Source organism: Ornithodoros turicata, chromosome 5, assembly GCF_037126465.1.
Source record: "Ornithodoros turicata isolate Travis chromosome 5, ASM3712646v1, whole genome shotgun sequence".
NCBI lineage: Eukaryota > Metazoa > Arthropoda > Arachnida > Ixodida > Argasidae > Ornithodoros > Ornithodoros turicata.
Window position 1 is genome coordinate 79,240,916 of NC_088205.1, and position 20,249 is coordinate 79,261,164.

The window sequence follows — 20,249 nt, forward strand, 5'->3', positions numbered from 1 at the left end:
GCCAGAAAAATACTTCGGGGGGGTTGTATGGAGAATTTACATGAAGGAGGTGCATTTCCCCTCGTTTCCCTCTCCCAAATGCACTACCAAAGATACGATTTCGCGGGGGGGGGGGGGATTGAAACCCCCTGGCTACGCCACTGGAGTGGACCTCCTGTAGTACAGCGTTATGTGGGGCAATATAACAGATACCGAAGCCAAAAGAGCATCTTTCATACCGCAACTCTTATGGCGACTACAAAAGGATCCTTTTTAATTACCGTACTTTATACCATGAAAGCGTGAAAGCCTTCTGTGCTAGGGTAGTATTCAGTATTGGGTAATATTCAGTATTCCCGTGGAGGCTCCCTAGCTCCCTTTGGATTCTGCGCGCCACGTACGGTTAAAACTGAAAGTGGTGCTGCAGACGACTTCCTTCTCCTTCGCGCAGATGGCGCTCGCTTTCTGCTTGACACGATGGACTTTCATAAACTCGAAAGGAATCCTTTCGTGAAATACGCCAAATGGCAGTCAAGGGTGAGCGGCAAAAAAATGATCCGAATCAGCCTCGCATAAATCCTGCACTTCTTTGTTTATTTGTTCCAGGCTCTAAAACAACCAGAGACAGTGGCGGATGAAGTGTGTGTGTGTGTGTGGGGGGGGGGGGGGCACCCCCTAAAACGTCAGTTTATACATTGGATTTTCCTCTCTCCCCTCCCCCACTACACGCACCGACAAAGAACCCCCCCTCCCCCAAACCGAGGGTCTGGATCCGCCCTACACCAGGGATAAAACAACCACACACGATGAAGTGCCGTTACGGCAATTAAAAAAAGAAGAAGAAGAAGAAGAAAAAAAAAAGCGGTGTATATTACAGTAAAAATACGGTGCGCGGTGCCGTAACGTACGGTATGTTGCTCACGTTCAGGTGCTGCATTGTTGTGGTAGTTTGTATGACCTAGTGAAAGCTGCCAACGGGCGACGACGGACGAAGGAATGGGACAACACAACAGAAACAGCTACTCTGAAGTAAAAAAAAAAAAAATACTACAAAGCAACAAGCAAGCAAAACATACATTAACAGCAACAGTTACTCTCAACTGAAAAAATTACTACCAAGCAACAAACAAGCAAGACATACATTAAGCCGTTTCTGTTGTGTTGTCACATTCCTTCGTCCTTCGTCGCTCCTTGGCAGCTCTCACTACCTATGAGGTGCTGATATATCGGCCTCACTACAGTACTTCTCTTTGTCTCCGCTGGAGGTATCTCCTAGACAGTGTTGTGCCTATAGCGGTGCCACCTGTAGCGCCAATACCGCATTCGCTACTTTTTTTTTTTTCTGTAGCGGAGTAGCGATTCCGATAAATTTCCGATGTCGGCAGAGTCCCGTGTGAAGTCGGCCCAGGACGCGCTACGCAAGCAGTTCCATCAACGCCACCACCGAGATACATTTTAAATCGGTAGCGGAAAAAGTACTTCCACCACAAATTCGGGTATAGTGGCGTATACTCTTTCTCCGCTACCGATACTTTCAATAAAATGGAAAACGTGGAACACAGTGGGTAAAAAGATGCGAGTATCGACAAAACAGTATTTTGCGCCTATTTATTTCATTTTCTCGCCATTCAGGCAGGCTTATGTCCGGCGATCCTCTTCGATTATTCTCTTCTTGTATATCAGGATCTACACTACTTTCTTGCGGGCATCCGAGTGCACTTTTCAACGATTGCGAAACGCATAGCAGTATGTGATAGTGAGCGCCGTGATAGTGAGTAAAATGAACAACGGGGTTGGTTCTTAACTGCACAAGGAGCTACAGAGCTATTGTATGCGCGTTGATGGTAGGTTTCCATTCTATACTTTAATTGTACTTAATTAATTAAATTTGCTTCAATTGTACTTTTCGCCACAGGCAAACAGTATGTTGTGTCGCGCGGAATAGGAACACAGAGAGACATTGCAAACACAACAAAATGTCTGCGTGGTCATTTGGCGGGAATTTCGGTGTTTTTCTTTTTCTCCTAGTATCATGTGAAACAGACGTGCGCAAAGCATCGTTGATTGGTCGTCGAAATGTGATGCTGCTTCGCAAGACACATATAAGTCCGCTGGAAGTGAGCTTTTCGCCATCGTTGACGATCGCCTTTATTTCTTCTATGGCTTGGGCCTTATTTCTGTCCGCTTCTGTAGCTCGGCGTTTGTAACGTTCAACCCGAGAGAAATGGCAATGTTTTACGCACTCACACAGCTCGTAGATCAATCGCTCGTAAAAGGAATAGCAGAGGTAGCTACAAGGAAAATCAACTCGGCGGTGACAATAAGTAGAAGCATAGCTTGAGGTTGGGAACTGTGGAGACTTCGAGCACGAAACTGTTCTCGTAGAACAACGTTATTGAACAAGATATTGCGTTGCAGAAGACTATATAAACGCACTTAATAGGCAGTTTTAAAATAGGGTCCTCATGCGACTTGGGGCCCAAAAGAAATAGCAAGTCGTCACTGCGCATAATACCGGATGGGTTCATGGGCACGCGCAATGATAGGACCCCTTATTTACGAGTATTTGGGTACCCAAAGGGGTGCCACATTCTAAATCTTTAAAAAGCCATAAACATCAATTATCTTGGCTGCAACATGTGGTGTATTTTATGCCGCATGTCAGCTATCTGAAGGAATTTAAATAGCCCGCCATCGCAAGATACATTGGACAACGACATGTTGGTATAGGTAGCGGAAAAATAGCGGAAAAATATTTACGTTACCTTTATTTGGTAGCGGTAGCGGCATCCCGCCACATTTTCGAATTTGTGGCTACTGCGCTACTTTTGAGTGAAGTAGCGGGTATAGTGGTCAGCGGCGGATCCAGACCCTCGCTTTAGAGGGGGCGGGGCGGTTTCTTTGCAGAAGACAGTTGCGGGGAAGGGGAGAAGGGAAACGCCCTCAATCATCAGGATTCCTTGATCAACCACTTCCTGAATTCCCTTCCTACACTCTTAAAAATGAACTTTACCGCATAGTACGCTCCTAGCCAACCATCAACTCTAATGATATCGCTATGTGCCCTAATTTGTTCAAAACGGTAGGCGTACGCCTTTTTTGTGACACTTATGCTGCTCTTAATTGTCACAAAAATGGCGTACGCCTCCCGTCTTCAGCAAATCAGGGCACATAACGATATCATTCGAGATTATGGTTGGCTAGGAGCGTGCTATGCGGTGAAGTTCATTTCTAAGAGTGTAGATCCACCACCGGTAGGTAAGGTGGGGCAAGATGAGACATAAATTTGCAATTGAATATGAATTTCTTTTTATTTATTTTTCAAAAACTAGCTACAGGCGCTTTCTCAGGGGTCTAGAGCATCTGACCTGTAAATACTGAAGGACGTAGCTGGTCTTTTAGGTAAACACAGAACAAAAAATTCAAAAATGCAGATCGTCTCATCTTGCGTAACCCTACACTCTTAAAAATGAACTTCACCTCATTGCACGCTCCTAGCCAACCACCATCTCGAATGATATCGTTATCTGACCTGATTTGTTGAAAAGGGAGGCGTACGCCTTTTCTGTGACAATTATGAACAGCATAAGTGTCACAAAAAAGGCGTACGCCTCCCGTTTCCATCAAATCAGGGCAGATAACGATATCATTCGAGATGATGGTTGGCTAAGAGCGTGCTATGCGGTGAAGTTCATTTTTAAGAGTGTAGGGGCAAGACGAGACACCGCGTGGGGTAATATGATCGAGACACGCCGCCATAATGAACTACTCAAATTAGTGTTTGCGGTGGAAGCTGACAAAGTATAGAGCCCGTGGGCCCCTACACAACCCCCGTGAGCGTGATTCATTTCACAAACTGTGAAATGAAACCACACAGAGCCTGGTGCCATTTTGCTCTCCACCGTCCTTCGCAAACAAGGCACAGCCAGTCAGATGTGTCGCTGGTCGCTCGCCTTTGCGTACGCTTCTGCTTTGCTGGAAAATATCTTAGGAAACAGGAAAATTTGCTGGAACGACCTATACGCGATATGCAAAAAATAAATATCTGAGGAACAAGCATAAAGCCACCTCATAGTTGACTTATCCGTTTCTAAATTACATTAAATTTACATTACATTAAATTGTCGCGTCTTGCCCCGTGCATATAATCGGATGAATTGATTTTTCTGTTCAACACCAAGAGTGGCCCATATTTTGCATGTATCTAGATGAATGAATGAATAAAGAAATATAATGGGAACTTACATTGTCAGAATAAACCTGCGGAACGTTGCTGTACAGATGACAAGAAAAAGGACTACAGAAAATCGCGCCTGTCTGGCGGGTCTTTATACTCCATGCAGAAGTAACCGATTCGTTTTCTCTTCAACGCATACACCAATCCGGACAATTCTCACGTGCAATAAAGCGGACATGCAGAGCCCCCTATGAGTAAAGTTTCAAGTCCATGGAGCAACGCGTCTCTGAAAAAGGCGTCGTCGAAAATGTCTCGTCCTACCCCGTACCTCATCTTTCCCCACCTTACCCTATATAGGTACATATGGAAGATGTGCAGCTGTTCGGAGAAGTGCGTAGCGAAGGTGCCGTGTGGACGGGTAGCGAACGAATGTGCCCAAGTGTGCGACGCCCGTGCTCTGCTCTTTGCACCCCCATCTTCATCCGCTACAGCTACTCCCCATTTAGGGAAGAACGAGCAGGTGAAAACAGACGTTCTTGGGTCGGAGCTTGACCACCGCGAGCGGACCTGTCGTTGGGGAATCTTTGGCGAAGAGGAAAGCGGGCTTGGAGTCGGCTTGAGTTGCTAGTGCTGAAAGCGAATAAGCTTGGGACACCACGAGCACGCTGCGGACAGAGTGTGGGAGTCGTCGATGGAAAAGTTCTGACTGTCGTCGTCGAACAGGACAGGCTTTGGACAGGATAGGAACTGCAATAAGGACATCAATGGCCGTGAAGGCTTACTATCGCCCAGCTCCTCAGTGGAAAGAAGCAGGTGGAACCGTTCGGTGACAGATGAAGGCGTACATGGTCCTGCTTGATATGCAGATACTGCGAGACCGTGGGCGTGATTGCCACTATACGTCAGTCACTTCGATGATGTCCCAGACAGCGCACTGATGGGGAAATGGTATTTCGCGAGTTCAGCTCGGATGCCCTCTTGTGCGAACTCTGTCTCAGCTCTTGCAAACCAGAGGTCTTGCAAGCCAGAGCTCTGCTATCCCTCAGCTCTTGCAGTCCCAGAGGATTGTTGGACCAAAAGGCAGGCAAGCGACAGGAGGCTGCGATCGAGGCGATGCCGGATGAGTCTTTCCTGCGTGCTTGTGCCCTGCCGAGGACAGTGACAACTTGGTGGAAGGGTACAAGTTGCTCAGACACGCCGTCTTCCACGTAGGACGTTAAATGTGGTGTGCCGTGTGTCGAGATTTCGGCGCACGTTAAAGTAGAACAATGTACTGAAAATCGAGTGCAATGGTGGTGGACGGTATGTGTCTTATCAATGCTCTTTAGTTTCACGTGTCTGTTCAAGACCTTCCACCTACCCATTGCACGACTTTCAGTACATTGTGCTGCTTGGGACTGTGGCGTCGCTCATTATCGCAGTTGTCTCGCGACGTAAAGCCCCGTATCTTCCGTGCTTGCGTTGGGGATGTGAACGTCCTGCATCCCGCCATAAGCAGACACGTCTGCTGCGTGTGACAGACATGTAGCTGCCCGGAGTGGTGTGTAGTGAAGCTGCCGTGTTGACGGGTACAGAACGAACGTGCCCAACAGCGTGAGGTTCGTGCTTCTTCTTCTTCTTCTACCAATGAGATAATGGCCGTGAGCCACTAAGGGAGATTGGCCAGGACAAAAGGGGCGTGAGATGTTTGTTTATGTCTGTGCAGTAATGATGGGAACTAAGGCCAAGTCGGATCCAAGTATCTTATGACATATATGACATGTGATGACTAATGCAGGAACTGGATATGCACGTATGTAGGAATATGCGTATGACGACTATGCAGGGCCAAAAGGCTGCGTGCTCTGCTGTCTGCACCGTCATCTTCATCCACTACAGTGGTATCCGTTTTCGGTAGCGGTTTCGGCAGTTTCGATACTTTCGGCAGAGGGCACAACACTGCTCCAACGTCATATCGATGAGTGGATTGTCGTCGGTTCGAATCCTACCACCAGTTGTGCTGTCTGATGTTCTCCCTCCTTTTTTGGCAGATCTTCTGCACGGACGTCGGCGCAGTTGTACTTGAAGTCCGGCGCAGGACGCATACAGTCTAAGAAAAAACGGAGTAATATTTGGAGTAATTGCAGCTTTTACTCCCCTATACTGCAGTTACTCCTCATTTTAGTCCCCTAACCCCAACATTTACTCCCCAGCTGAAATAGCGCGAAAGACTCGCGCGTGAGAAGTAGCAATAATATTTTTCCCGCTTAGTACAGTAGAATAGCCCAACAAAGACACAGGAAATTTGTCACAGAGCACTGTTATTTTGAGTAAGACTCTACTTCAAAGGTTATCGATTACTCAAAATTGTAATCGAATTACTCGAAAAATTACTTGTTCAAAAATGTAATTGATTACTCGCAAAATTACTAAAAAAGTTATTGATTACAGGTAACGCAATTACTTGCAACGCGCTACGTACAAGTCTGCTTTTTACCCGTTGCCGCCACGATGTTGTTGATGATGATGATGGGTCTGCGGAGGTGATGGTGATGATACTGTCGCTCTCACCACTGTATTAATTTACCCACGAACTATACCGTCATACGTTTACCCCGCCATACTATCATTATGGCGGTTTAAGAGTGCAACGGCATCGCGTCCGTTCGCTAAGGCAGCCGAGGAGAGATGTACTGCACGGTAGCTTCTCCTGCGTACACAGCGCCGGTGCAGCAAAAGCACGCTTTACAGGAGACTATCCCGGACGGACGTGCACGCGCTTTCTCTGAGTTCAATCCCTGTTTGGAGAATGTATTCTCCATTAAGAACAAAAACAACGAAATTGCAGGTTTCTATGCGGCGTTATACTTCGGCCCTTGTTGTTGTTGTTGTTATTTTTGTTGTTGTTGTTTTTAGTAAACAAGGCGAATGACCAGCGAGACCATGGCACTTCATGCCTCGCAAGGAACACTTTCATATACAGATCTATGTATAGTTCAGGTCTGGAACGTCCTCCAGAAAAGAAGTTAATCGCTTCTTGCGCGAAATTAGGGTAAGCTGAACGCAAAGAGAAACTCACAGAGAATCCTTTCTGGGTATTTTACTTAGGTACACCTCACTGTAATTAAATTCCTTTGCCGTCAACTTTGTTTACCACTTTGTTAACAAGATAAAAACATCGAAACTGCGGTTTATTACCGTACAAGCTTTCTGCAGTAGTCAGCATTTCATCAGATACCTCATCAGGAATGTTGTCTTCTTCCTGCGGTGGATAGTTGACAATAAGCGTCATGTCTTTTTCAGTCGGGCCCTCTGCCCTTGCATGCAAACATTCCATACAAATGGAGGCAGACCAGGTAATGACTCACACGAAAGAAAATTAAGTGCTTTCATGTTAGGAAACCGCAACACAGTCGCTTGCCGAAGTATTTCCTGCTGTCCGGTTAGCGGTCATTAACGCAAGATGTCGCTTACATAATCTCGTAAATGCGTGTTATCATTTTCATCTCATTCTCATTCACACAAACTTCCTCACATCACTCAGCTCACATAGGCATGCATGCATGGCTCGCGTTGCGGTATCCTTTATTAGTCCCGCCAAACTTTGTGGACACTGCATCACCCGATAAGACCAACTGTCACGGTGTTACAAACTTAGCGTCTCACAAGCCCCGACGTTGCATAAACTTTCCTACTTGCCGCTGTTAATACACTATTAACTCCCAAACTAGCACCAGGTTGAGAAAGGAGTATTGCTTCATAAAAAACGCATCCGCCAACAGGTTTGCCGGGCATTCCAAATTCGCAAGCACGCTTCTCAAGAGCAGCCAGGTATCCGAAATGCAGGAGCACTTTTCAAAAATTTACCCCCTGCTAGCCTTCGGTCCAACTGACGAAAACGTATGCATCATTCACAAGCGTTTCTCGTCTGCGCGATATATTTCCCAGTAGAATAGCCAGAAACGAAACCGAAACTAGCGTGTACATACAGCGCCCTCTTACGCAATTCCCTGCGCGCGCGCGAGGGAGAGAGAGGGCTAGCAGACGTTCTGCTACTCTAATTGAAGAAAAGCTCCTCTCAGTAGGCGCGCGCTCTGGAAACTTGGAGCCGGCCAATCTGTAATATTCAACAGTTTGAGCGAGAGGCTCATATTGGAAACAGGTAAAGGAAAAAAATAGACGAAAAAAAAAGAAAAGAAAGGAAAGTACCCACAGGGAGGACTGTACGGCTTCAATGTTGGATTGCAGAACGGTAACGTGGGATTACAGAGACGACTGCAAATCTGTTAAGTGCCCCCTCTGGCGTCCGGTAGACAGATTAGGGAGAAAGTGAATGCAGAGAGCACTGGAGTGAGACACGAACAGATGTCGCTGCAGGTAATCTCGCGGTGCAAGTAAGTTGAGATTCTCGACGGTTGTAAATGTTTTAGGCGCTCGCTAAGAGGTAGAAAAGTTGGTCCACATGTCAGCGCTCTCAGGATATGAATTATCCACGAGCTCGTCCTCCAGATTTCGGGAGAAAAGCTTTCCCGGGCGAAACTCGGAGAGCGATGTTTCTGCTACGCGCAGTTAGGCCTAATTAATATTTACTTCCGTCTGTACCTACAGAGCGCGCGCGCGCGCGCTCCCGTCATGTGTGTGTACACTGACTGTTGTACCTGTTGGCTCTGGGAGGAGAAAATGTTTTCTGACAACGGTCTCCTGTAGCTCCAAGGCTGTTTGTGCGTCGGGGAGAAATATGTTACCGTGCAGCGAAACTAACATGTGTCTGTTGCGCTTCTTGAAGGCTTGTACGACGAAGATGTACGTTCGTATAGGCGTCGCTTACACAAATCCTGTTTGCTCTGGCTTAGTTTTCCATCTCGAAACCGGGGGAAACATGTGTGCGCGACGTCGCACAAAGTTCCGCAGCTGTTTGTTGTGGTTAAGTATTCACAGGCATTCCGTTTCCGTCCGCGCTTTCATCTGAAAGGCTGGACTTGAATAAAGGATGATACTTTGAGATATGTTCGTTACTGGTTACCAAAGTATGTTTCTGTAATGCTGGAAGAAAATAAAATAAAAATGATCAAACCTCCAACTTTTCAATGTAAGCCACCGTCGGTCTAGTTCACTAACCACAAAACTAACATGCAGAGTGGCTAAAAGCTCTGATACACCGAGTAAATACATTGGTACATATACGATTCCGGTTTACTTTAGAATAAACACACTGCAGTGAAACAGTGAAAGTAAGCCAATTCTGCACACAGTCGTGTACCGCAGTGAAGCAGAACCATATTATTACACGGCTATACAACGTTCTTCTGTATCTCATATACGTCAAACAACTACCCTTTTACAATGGTGAACTTACGTCCACGTGATATCGAGTATTCTCGTAAAAATGACTCAAATTTACCCAATTGTGTTGTTCACTTCATGCGATGAAGAAATGATCTTCTAGGTCGGACTTCTCCGCATAACAATATTTGTAGCGGTGGAGTACCCTTTACAGGAACAGTGGCGTATTTACGCGTATTTGTTTCAAGTAATAAAAAGTAGAAGCAGGTACACAAGGAGAGTGAGGTCCAAGGTGGTTGTGGAACATTAAAAAAATGACACAAACGTACAAGCTTTCGCGCGGTGGACCACCTGATGAAGCGTGGCCCACCACGTGAAAGCTTGAACGTATTAAACTTAGGAAGCTTCAGTATAATTTTTTGAAAGTAATACAATATTGAACCGCTAAAGCTTCTGTTTATTAGTGTAAAACTTTCTTACAATGAACTGCAATTTTAGTGTTATTATCTTTTTATTACCTATTTATTATATATTACCTATTTTACCTATATTACCTATATTATTATACCTATTATTATTACCTATATTACCTATTTATCATCTATTTATTACTTGTGTTGACCGTACTTGACTGAAAGTTTTCTCATTGCCCGATTGAGTATCCTTCCCGTGGTGAACTTAGACGTAAAGAAACTAAGAAATATCTATAGGAACTTCACGCAATCATTCGACTCACACACATTCACACAATAAAAACTAATAATAAAATGTCGTGGAAAACTATCTCACCCGTAGTGAAACCATCAGTAGGAACTTCGGGCTCCACTGCGCTGAGTGCTGAAGCGCTAATGCCCAGTAGAGAAGGTACCGTGTTAGCCCCGCCGAAGCACTAACTGTTTTTCTTTCTTTCTTTTCGTTACTTCCTTTCTTTTTCTTTTTCTTTATTTTGAGTTTCTTTCTTTTTTGGAATAGCAAGCCAGCATTTGCCTGGCTGACATTTACATTATTCTTTTCCTTTCATTTTATTAAACATATGCCCCCCTCCCGCGAGGCACTTCGCCGCATAAGACGCTCATGGCAGGCACCGTTCTTCACCGTTCAGGCACCGAAGACGGGGGGCGTACGCCTTTTCTGTAACTTTTTTCACGTCGTTTCTTTTGTCACGTCGAGACGGGGAGGTACCCGTGTTCGAAACCCGGTGCCTGCTATGCTGTCTGGGGATTTTCCTGGGTTTTCCTCCGACACTGTCAGATGTATGTCGGTACAGTTCCCTTAGAAGTCGGCCCAGGACGCACATACCCCGAGGGCGTTAGTCGCGAGGTTGTTCACTTCTGTGAGGCAGACAAGGGCGAACTCTTTCATTAGCACCATCACCATCACCTGTAAGTTTCCTCAGACGCTTTAAGACGAATGTCGGCACAAATTCCTGTGAAGTCGGCCCAGGACGCACATTCCCCGCTGCGATAGCCGTGACGTTGCCCGCCTCAGCGTGGCCGACTACGGCAAGCAGTTCTATCACCACCAGCACCAACACTACCACTATCAGCACCTGTGACACTTTTCATAGAAGCAAAGTGTGTCAAAATGGCGTACGCCCCTTGGTCTCAACAAATCAGGAGATAGAGTATTCCTAATGCTGGCTCGCCGTGTTATGCTGTGAATTACTGTTCTTGAGGGTGTCAGAGACAAAAAGGGGATAGTACGCCTCCAGGGTCTACTTCGGGGGAGACTGCGCCAAAATCCGCCTGAAAAGTCTGTCGGAACGCCTCGTACAGCGCAGCCAGTAGTAGGGTTCGAACCCACCACCTAGCAGTCTTCAGCATGATCCTGAAATTATCACGAACGAGGGGGTTTTGTGTGGACGCCATGCAGCGACTTCATCTCTTATGTCTACTAGGCCCTATAGATAAAAATGAAAACAATCCATACAAGAAAGAAGCCCAAATTCTTTTAGAGAACATCGCTCTGTTGCCCACCAACTTCACCAAACACAACACTCTCGCCCATCGCTTCCTTTCGCCAACACCACTGCAAAAACAAGTTCCTTTTGTTTCTTTGGGTGGGCCGCCGGCTACCTACGGGTGCCATCTCATATCGCGCGTGCATTCCGCCTGACCTTAATGGCTCCCCGCGATTCCATCACCGTAATTCGCGTCGGTGGCGCCCCTGGCGGTCGTTAATCAAGTTACGTGCCAAAACAAAAGTCTTTCCTCCACGCCCTTCATTAGGAAAATGAAAAGGCAACAGGTTTTCCCCTTTTTGTGCCATTCCACAGCCTGCGAGAGAGAGTTGTGAGGGCCCGACAGCTGTTGCCATCAGGTTAACACACTTGTTAGGGGCGACTTCATCTTCCAAATGGGTATACTGTTCTCAATCCGCCGCTTTCTACTTGCTTGTGGTGGTAGTATAGCTCGTGAGTTCGATCAGGCGCTTTGCAACTCTCATAGCCGTTGGCCTTATCGCAAAAGTTCGTGATACCGTGCATTCGCACAAGCGACATTCCCCGGAATACTCCGGCGGAAGCCACGAAAAACACCCATATATTTCTGCTATCACGTGAGCGTCGTGTCTTCATGTGCGCTGCTAACCGTGGGGAATATCATGCAACACAGCCACAAGATGTTATGTAGCAGACGACAGGAAAAGACGCCGACGATGTCGTCTGCTAGGTATCGTCTGCTAACTAAGGGTGCAGTACGCCACTTTCTATATTTCGGCACCGTGTGAATGCTCAACATAACACGGGGCGGAACTTCGACTCCGTGAGCAGTTCTTGCTTTTTCTTCCAGTGGAATATTCCGGTGGGAATGTCGCTCTACGCTCCTGAAACAGAACTTCACCACATAACACGCCGAAGGCCGACTATCACACAGAATGCTATCGCTTTCACTACTGGTCAGGGGGAGTAGAAGGCGTACACGATTTTCGTGTCCATTAATTTTGCGACAATTTTGTGACTGCATAAGTGTCACAAAAAGTACGTCTCCCGTTTTCAACAAATCAGGGGGTAGAACGATTTCGTTCAGAATTGTGATTGGCTAGTAGCGGTGAAGTTATGTTTTAAGAGTTTATAGGCCCCCCGTGATTCAATAATGGCAACACTGTCTTCACTTGACTAACGGATGTGGCTACTGCAAATTTCCAAACGCAAGCATTATGTTTCATCGAGTTTAAATTATTTGCTAGCACCGTGGAGCAACGTAAAGAAAGAATGGAATCCTCGGGCAGCGTAGCCGGTGGTGGCGCTGAATACAACACTCAATTGAGGAAAATGAATGCGAAAGCCCTGCTTTTTGACCCATAGATGGTTCAATATAAAAACTACATAGGGCTATCAACTTGCCTGTTGTCCGATTCTGAGAGTGTTGTAGTTCTCCAGTAAACATCGCCATCGCAGAGAGCTCTCTGAGTTTTCTTCCTTTCCCTTTGTCGATAATATCGCTTTGCTATATTGTCTGGAACAACGTTGATCTTCGTATCGGGGTTTGTATTTTAAGGCTGTAAATAGAGTGGGTTTAAACAACACATTTCAGGTGCGCTCTTTACAACGTGTGGTCATCAAATGAGATGCACAAAACTGGTTATATGAGCAATACTTAGCAAACATAAGAGCAGTTACATCTTTGTCGTGGTCATGAATCCTTAGTCATACTTACGGTCCGGTTTTCCAGAGATGTTTTCCACACGGGAGTTCTCCTTGAAGTTGGCCCAGGCCGCATACTCCTCATCCATCTTCCTCTCTCTCCTCCTGTACACCCTCTCGCTGTCCATATCTATCCACCAGACAGAGAGACAGAGGTAGATAAGACAAGAGTGGAGATGTAGCTTCTTTTACTTGTCTACTTGGATGCACTGCTCAGGAGGCTATGACCTAGCTGTTGGAAGGCACCAGACAAAATTAGAACTAATCAACCAATCAATAAGGAACGCGCCCACGAAACCATCCGCTCTAGAACACGCGTTGTGCGCGCGTTAACACAATACACTAATACACTTTCTGAATATTTCCCTTTCAGCACGTTCATCCCTTCCTGTTCACTTTCAGCATGTTCATCTCTTCCTGTTCACTTTCAGCATGTTCATCTCTTCCTGTTCACTTTCAGCATGTTCACCTCTTCCTGTTCACTTTCAGCATGTTCACCTCTTCCTCTTCACTTTCAGCATGTTCATCTCTTCCTGTTCACTTTCAGCATGTTCATCTCTTCTTGTTCACTTTCAGAATGTTCATCTCTTCCTGCTCACTTTCGGCATATTCATCCCTTCCTGTTCACTTTCGGCATGTTCATCTCTTCCTGTTCACTTTCAGCATGTTCATCCCTTCCTGTTTACTTTCAGAATGTTCATCCCTTCCTGTTCACTTTCGGCATATTCATCCCTTCCTGTTCACTTTCAGCATGTTCATCTCTTCCTCTTCACTTTCAGCATGTTCATCCCTTCCTGTTCACTTTCAGCATGTTCATCTCTTCTTGTTCACTTTCAGCATGTTCATCTCTTCTTGTTCACTTTCAGAATGTTCATCTCTTCTTGTTCACTTTCAGCATGTTCATCCCTTCCTGTTCACTTTCAGCATGTTCATCTCTTCTTGTTCACTTTCAGAATGTTCATCTCTTCCTGCTCACTTTCGGCATATTCATCCCTTCCTGTTCACTTTCAGCATGTTCATCTCTTCCTGGTCACCAGCACTCCCTCAAAACGACAACGCTTACAAAACGTTGTCATATTTTCATCCCATGCACCTCCTTTTGAAACGCATCTTTTCCACCCTTGGGTGCGTTCCGCGTTTGAAAAGGAACCGCTCTCACAGAGTTCCTCCAACGGGACTCTCTACATGTCTGTCATCAATTATGCACAGTCTCGCTAGCTGACTTATTCATGGAGTATCCATTGTGGTTATCGAGGCGACCCATGCCGTGAAACATCCCCCCCCCCCTCCCCACACCTCCCTCTAGCGTTACTGTTTTCGTTACGGTTAATTATTCAGTCACTATACCACCAACTGTGTCCACACACCAGAATCCGTGGAGGTGGCGACTTGTTAAACGGATGCCACCACCTGTCAGTGGACGCTCGGGCGCTTCGCTTTAGTCGCCGCGCGGACGATGTTTATGAGGTTGGCTGTGCATGTGGTGCTGGATTCGAGGACAGGAGTTTAGAATGAAGTACGTCATTAGCGGAAAGCTGTGAAGTTAGTGTCGTTATATTGCGAGACGTCGTTAGCGTGTGACGAGGGATGGAGCTGCGCGGTCCTCGTTGGTGCGGAGTTTATGCGATATGAAGATAGTATATATTTTTTACGTTACGTTATTTTTTCGACATGCGTAGTACGTCGTCAATGTTTGCGCCGGACGAGGCATTCTGGTCTCACTTTTAGCTGCTTTCAAGATCTTTTAAATGGAGGCTGTAAAACGAGTATTTGGCAAAAGCGCAAGCTGCCAAAAGCTTCCCTGGTGGAAATAGGAGGCGTGATCTCAATGAATTCCCCCCGCAATTCCAATGAGATTCAATGAGAAATCAGACGGCCAATTCGTTCAATGTGTGTGTGTGTGTGTATTTGTCATTGAGGGAATTGGAAGTTTTGCAAGGAAGCTGCCTTCGTAACATCGTCGGTGTTCTGTATGTTGTGTGGCGAGGACCGCACCAAGGGAATAATTAAGACGCCAATTCAAGGAATTGGCCTAATGGGTATCAATGAGAACTGATATCTGATTTTCAATGAATTTGATGAGATCCAACATGTTGTGTGGCACATACTGCACCGATACAAGGAATGTTAAGCCAACTGAATGAATTGGCCTAATGGGCATCAATGAGAAACACATTTTTCCAATTGATTAAGTGAGATCCAACATGTTGTGTGGCCGTGAATACAAGAAATGAACGACAGCAACTACAGCTTTATTTTGAGATGATGAAAGCCAAGAAATGAGAAGCCAATTGAAGGAATTGGTCTAATGGAAATCAACAACGCACGATCATTCCCGACTGAAGTTGTCACAGAACACGTTTTCTGCGCCAGACATTCTTCCTCGTCCGCCTTGCAAAATAGTTCGCGTGATTTCAAATGTTTGTGCTCAAGGGTTACAGGTTGCCGTGGTAACTTAGTATTTCCCCTGCTGCTTGAAGATATTGCTTTTGCAATCCGTGCAACATTGCACTGCACGGAAGTGGAAGCGTTTCCGCCAGCCGCCAGTGATGTGATCAGTCTGTTACGAAACGTCGAAGCTCGAGGATGATGGTCTGCGCATTCCGCGTAGCCATGAGGATCGTAGCCTTGTTTAAGGTATGTATAGTCCACGTGCCAGTTATTCCCATCCTTTCTACGCTTTTACCCCTGCTCGCAGGCATTATGAGCGCTGACGGGAAGATACCAAGGCGAAGTGCAGTGGAGCAGTGAGACTGATTTTGATACACGCCTCACACTGACATGCTGTTATAGCAGCGTAGTTTGAAATTGTATTTCGTAGAAGTTAAGCTCGTACGAGGCGGCAGTCAGGGGACTCTAAGGCATTTGTCACGAAGTGGTGAAAACGCAGTCTCGCCGAAGTTGGACGGCATTAATTTTTAGGGAAGAAAGGCCTAGAACTAGACGGCAAATCGTGAGTCACCAGGTGTACGAAACACAGAAGAATATGGTCGCTGAAGAGCTCAGCGCTTCAAGAATTTTTGTCGTCGTTGCCGTTCGTTGCTCGGACATTGCGAGTACGTGCCCCATGAGGTTACTCTTTGTGGATTTACTCTTTGTGTATTGCTGATGAACAGTACGCTTTCAAAGACATACAAGTGCTGAATCAAGTTTGTGTTGCTGCTATTTACTGTTTCGGGCGGTCTCTTGCGAGCGATCCTCAGCTCACTTGACTATCATATTATTAAAATCAATTAGAATAACGCGATACAATGTTCCACAAAAACTTGATAATAATAATAATAACACCAACAACAACATCGATTATTCGCTTAATATGAGAGCATATCGAAGGTCAAAGGTATCAAAAACAGTCGCAAAAAAGCTTCCAAAATACTACATGCTCCTGTTTTATTTATCCACCAGCTAGGCTGCATCTACGCCATTCTATTCTATGCTCGTCTTTCTCCACCTAAAGTTAGGCCTTATATGAGCACCGAATAATAACTTAAACGATGACTCAATTTGAGTCTTTAAAAACGCCGATAACCGTCAAACGATGCTACCGCTTACAAGCCGCTTTAGCTCACATCATATCCCCCAGGCGAATCGCATTATTTATAATCAACGCTAAATTAAACGCACGCGCTTCGATTGCGTCTCACTGCGACAAAGAAAAAAAAAAAGAATAAGTGAAAAAGAGACAAATTTATTATCGACTAAACAAAATTAAAAGCTAGTTTCAAAATAAACAAAACTTCGTGGGGGCGAGAGCTTGTGTTTACGCTTGCCTTTCATCATCTCACGTAGCTCTGAAGAGGATCGTGTTGAGCCAGTAAAGGAGAGATGCTTCCGTGTTTTTCGTCTTTGTTACAGTATCGTACAATATCTTCATATCTTTGCACAGTAGTTCTCATTTTGTAATTCATTTAGTAGACGGGGGACCAAATAACGTTTCGCTTGTTCCTCCTGTGCCGGCACTTGGAGTATTCGTGTCCACACGATCGACGCAGGACCGCAGTGGACCATGCGATGCAAAAAGGACGTCTTTCTGTGACACTTTGAGCAGTCAGGAGCAATGGTAGACTACAGGCCCATGTTGCCATCTTAGTAATAAACGACAGCGAATAAGAAACGAAACCGGTGTCATTCTGGTGCACTGTAAAAAAATTCCGTAATTTTACTCACAAGTGACTGCTAACTTTGTTGCCGGCATACGTGCCGTAACCTAATTATTGCAAAAAAAAAAAAAAATCGCTTGGAGCGCACATGTGTGAATTGATCCCATCCCATAAGTGAAAAGAATGACACTTACATTAAAGGGATACTAAACTGTGAGAGCCCAGTCCGGAACTGTGCAGTGTGCACTCCAAATGGATTTTGTCTCCACCCCCCACGGTCGGCGCCTATGCAGTGTCCCATGATTGGTCCAGAACGTGCTGTACGTCGAAGCTACGTCACACGCACACACATATAAATGGGATGATGACGTGGTGGGTCAGCTACGGGTGGGTCAGCTAGCTCAACAAATATATAAAACAAACAAACAATGTTTTACGTTCGGTATGGTATTCGGTTCCAGTTAACAGAAGACAATACACACTTTTGTGTGTTCGGATAATATAATGGACCTTTTCCATGTACGTGTCGCCCCTTGCGTCGGACTGCAAAACGTCGTATTTAAACGCCAAATGAGCGAGGGGCACTTTTCGGACTGGCACGTCGCGTTGGAAAGCAGCGAGAGAAGATTACGAAAAGAATGCGGAAAGAGTGAAAGCGTGATTACGAGTACAAGTCGTCAAGTGTCAGCCTCGGACTTCTGCGCTATTTTGACACCGAATACCTACCCCAAAACATGGCAGCCGTGACTGAGCATGCGCATATGCTTACTCGGAAAAGGTCCATTGTCTTGAATCCTTCTTCATTCTAACTTCCTTGTCCGTGTCCCACCGTGCTGTAGTGTTACACCATGATGAAACAGAGTGGATATGGGATGAGGGGGGTGGGGTATATGTTTATTAAGAAGAAAAAAAGAAAGGAAAGGTTAGCCAGGCAAAGAGCCGGCTTGCTATTCAAAAAATTGAATGGGATGGGAGTCCGGCACTCCTTTTCTGGACGCAACCCACCCTCTCGCCCTCAATCTGGACCAAAGAAAGCTAGCCGGGTAGGCGATCCCACCCTTCAAATTTGTGTTGTGTATGTGAAACTGTGTTCCTCATGCTCAAGCAAATGAAGCCGGATTATTTTTGAGTGTTTATGACACTTTTGGGTTGGTACCATCAGGGACCCTGTCCTGCAAAACGGATCTCGATAATCTCGAACTCGTTTTCTGACCATTCTCCGAAACAGTTACTCGTGCTTCACCACATAACATATGCTACTGTGAAAAAGCATGACAGGAAAAAAAAAGAAGAAAAAAAGAAACAAAGAAAAAGAAAGAGGAAACAATCTGGAAATATGAGTAACCAACTTTTTCCAAGAACACTCACCAACTCATGCGTAGTGGCACCTCAACCCACACGCAAAAGGTAGCCGCGGCTTTTGCGAGTGGAACCGTGTTACCGTCAATCTGATATCTTGTGGTATAAAGTGATTAAACAATATTACGGCCGAAATTAGGTCACGTCACCGCACACCGCTATTAAGTACTAAGCACTCATGCTAGCAGAACTAGTATTCCGCGAGCCTAGAAAAAAAAAAAAGAGGAAGGTTTAAAAAAAAAAGCAAAAGAAGGATGCAGCGGAAACCACGTATAATTATTTCGACAGTCTCTTACGTACTTGTGCAGAGAGGACACCCATTAATATTTAACGCAACCACGCCACCCATACGCACATTCGCGCACAACACAGCCTTTTCGCAGACCCAGCCGATTTCTCATTAATACTCCGCGCGACGCACAAAAGGAAGAAAAAGGTAAAAAAAAACAAAAAACAAACCGAAACAAATATTCGTGAATTTCGGAGGAAACCTCATTCGGAGATTTTTAATTAGAAAACCACGACTCGGCATGCATTAATTCGGATGACATTACGAAGACATATAAAGAGGAGCCATTTCCCATTCCGATCTCGTCTTTAATTAAAGCGTCCCATTGGGAATTTACGGTTAGGTCCAGTGCTCATCCTGCGTACAGAGGTTCGGAAGACAAAGCTGCTCACCCAAAAGAAGAAGAAGAAGAAGAAAAAAAAAAAGAAAGCGCACGAGATTTTCTTTTTTTGGTTTTAATCCCGAATCCAACACCGCAACTTATTCTCGCCTCTCATTTCTATTCCGCAAAGACTTGCAAGTTTAATTTCTGAAACATAATTAGCAGACTGAGCCCGCTGTAAATTATTCAGCGCCCCTCGCAGCGACGTCTATCCGCGGAGAAATTAATGCTTATCAACAATGTAATGCAAACAGACACCCGAAACGATTTATTCTACCGCATTATGTCTTTTTTTTTCTTATTTGCTTTCATTTTTCTTTTCTAAATGGGAGAGACGATATGGGACGAAAACAAGGCATCTTCCCTAATGAGGAGCCGCGCCGAAATCTGCTTTGTCATTAACTCTGTCTCCGGCATTTTCTTTTTTTGCCAGGAAAATACGGAAGATGAACAAGAAAAAAAAAAAAAAGGACTCATTTTCTTTTCTCCCTCCTTCCCCTTTCGAAATTGAAACTAAGATGGCGGATCGTTCTCGGGAAGAGAGGAGATAGACGGAGGAGACAGGGAAGAGAAGGAGAGAAAGGGAAGCGGGGCTATGGAAGGGGGAGAGTAAGGGAGAGGGAAGCAGCGTTCGACCAATGGGGAAGCAGAAGCGCGGGCCGGAGCAGAGGCGTGCTCATTCAATATTTAAAGCCCGCCCTGAATAATCTATGAGCCTTTGTGCGCTTCCAAGGAAGCGGGAGAAAGAGGGTGTGGAGAGGAGGGTTATTTTCCTTGGGGCGTTTAATTAACATTTGGAAGGCAAAAGAAGCTGCCCCACTCCTTCTCACGATTCTTGCCCGGGATCAACAGAACGTCTTAGTTTCTGTCTCGAGAGAACTGTGCCCGGAAAACGATCTTTGCTCGCCCATGTCTCTCTTTTTTTTTTATGCCCCTGTTTTGTTTGTATGTCGAATTTCTGTTCGAGCTTCGTTATGAAAACCGTGTTTCTGTTTCTGATACGCCGCTCGCTCTAAAGCACGGGGTTATGTTGCTATTCTGACTTGGCGGCACTAGTT

General features: G+C 45.6%; 1 protein-coding gene across 1 annotated transcript in view; it reads right to left on the reverse strand.

Annotated features, from left to right (window-relative positions):
• The window catches only part of LOC135394914 (uncharacterized), a 297,537-nt gene that overhangs the window by 44,469 nt on the left and 232,819 nt on the right, over window positions 1-20,249 (reverse strand). The window contains exons 4-5 of the mRNA XM_064625983.1: window positions 13,075-13,191; window positions 12,762-12,916 (exon numbers count right to left, since the gene is read on the reverse strand). Coding sequence (XP_064482053.1) covers window positions 12,762-12,916; window positions 13,075-13,191 — 272 coding nt within the window. The remainder of the gene's footprint in view (window positions 1-12,761; window positions 12,917-13,074; window positions 13,192-20,249) is intronic.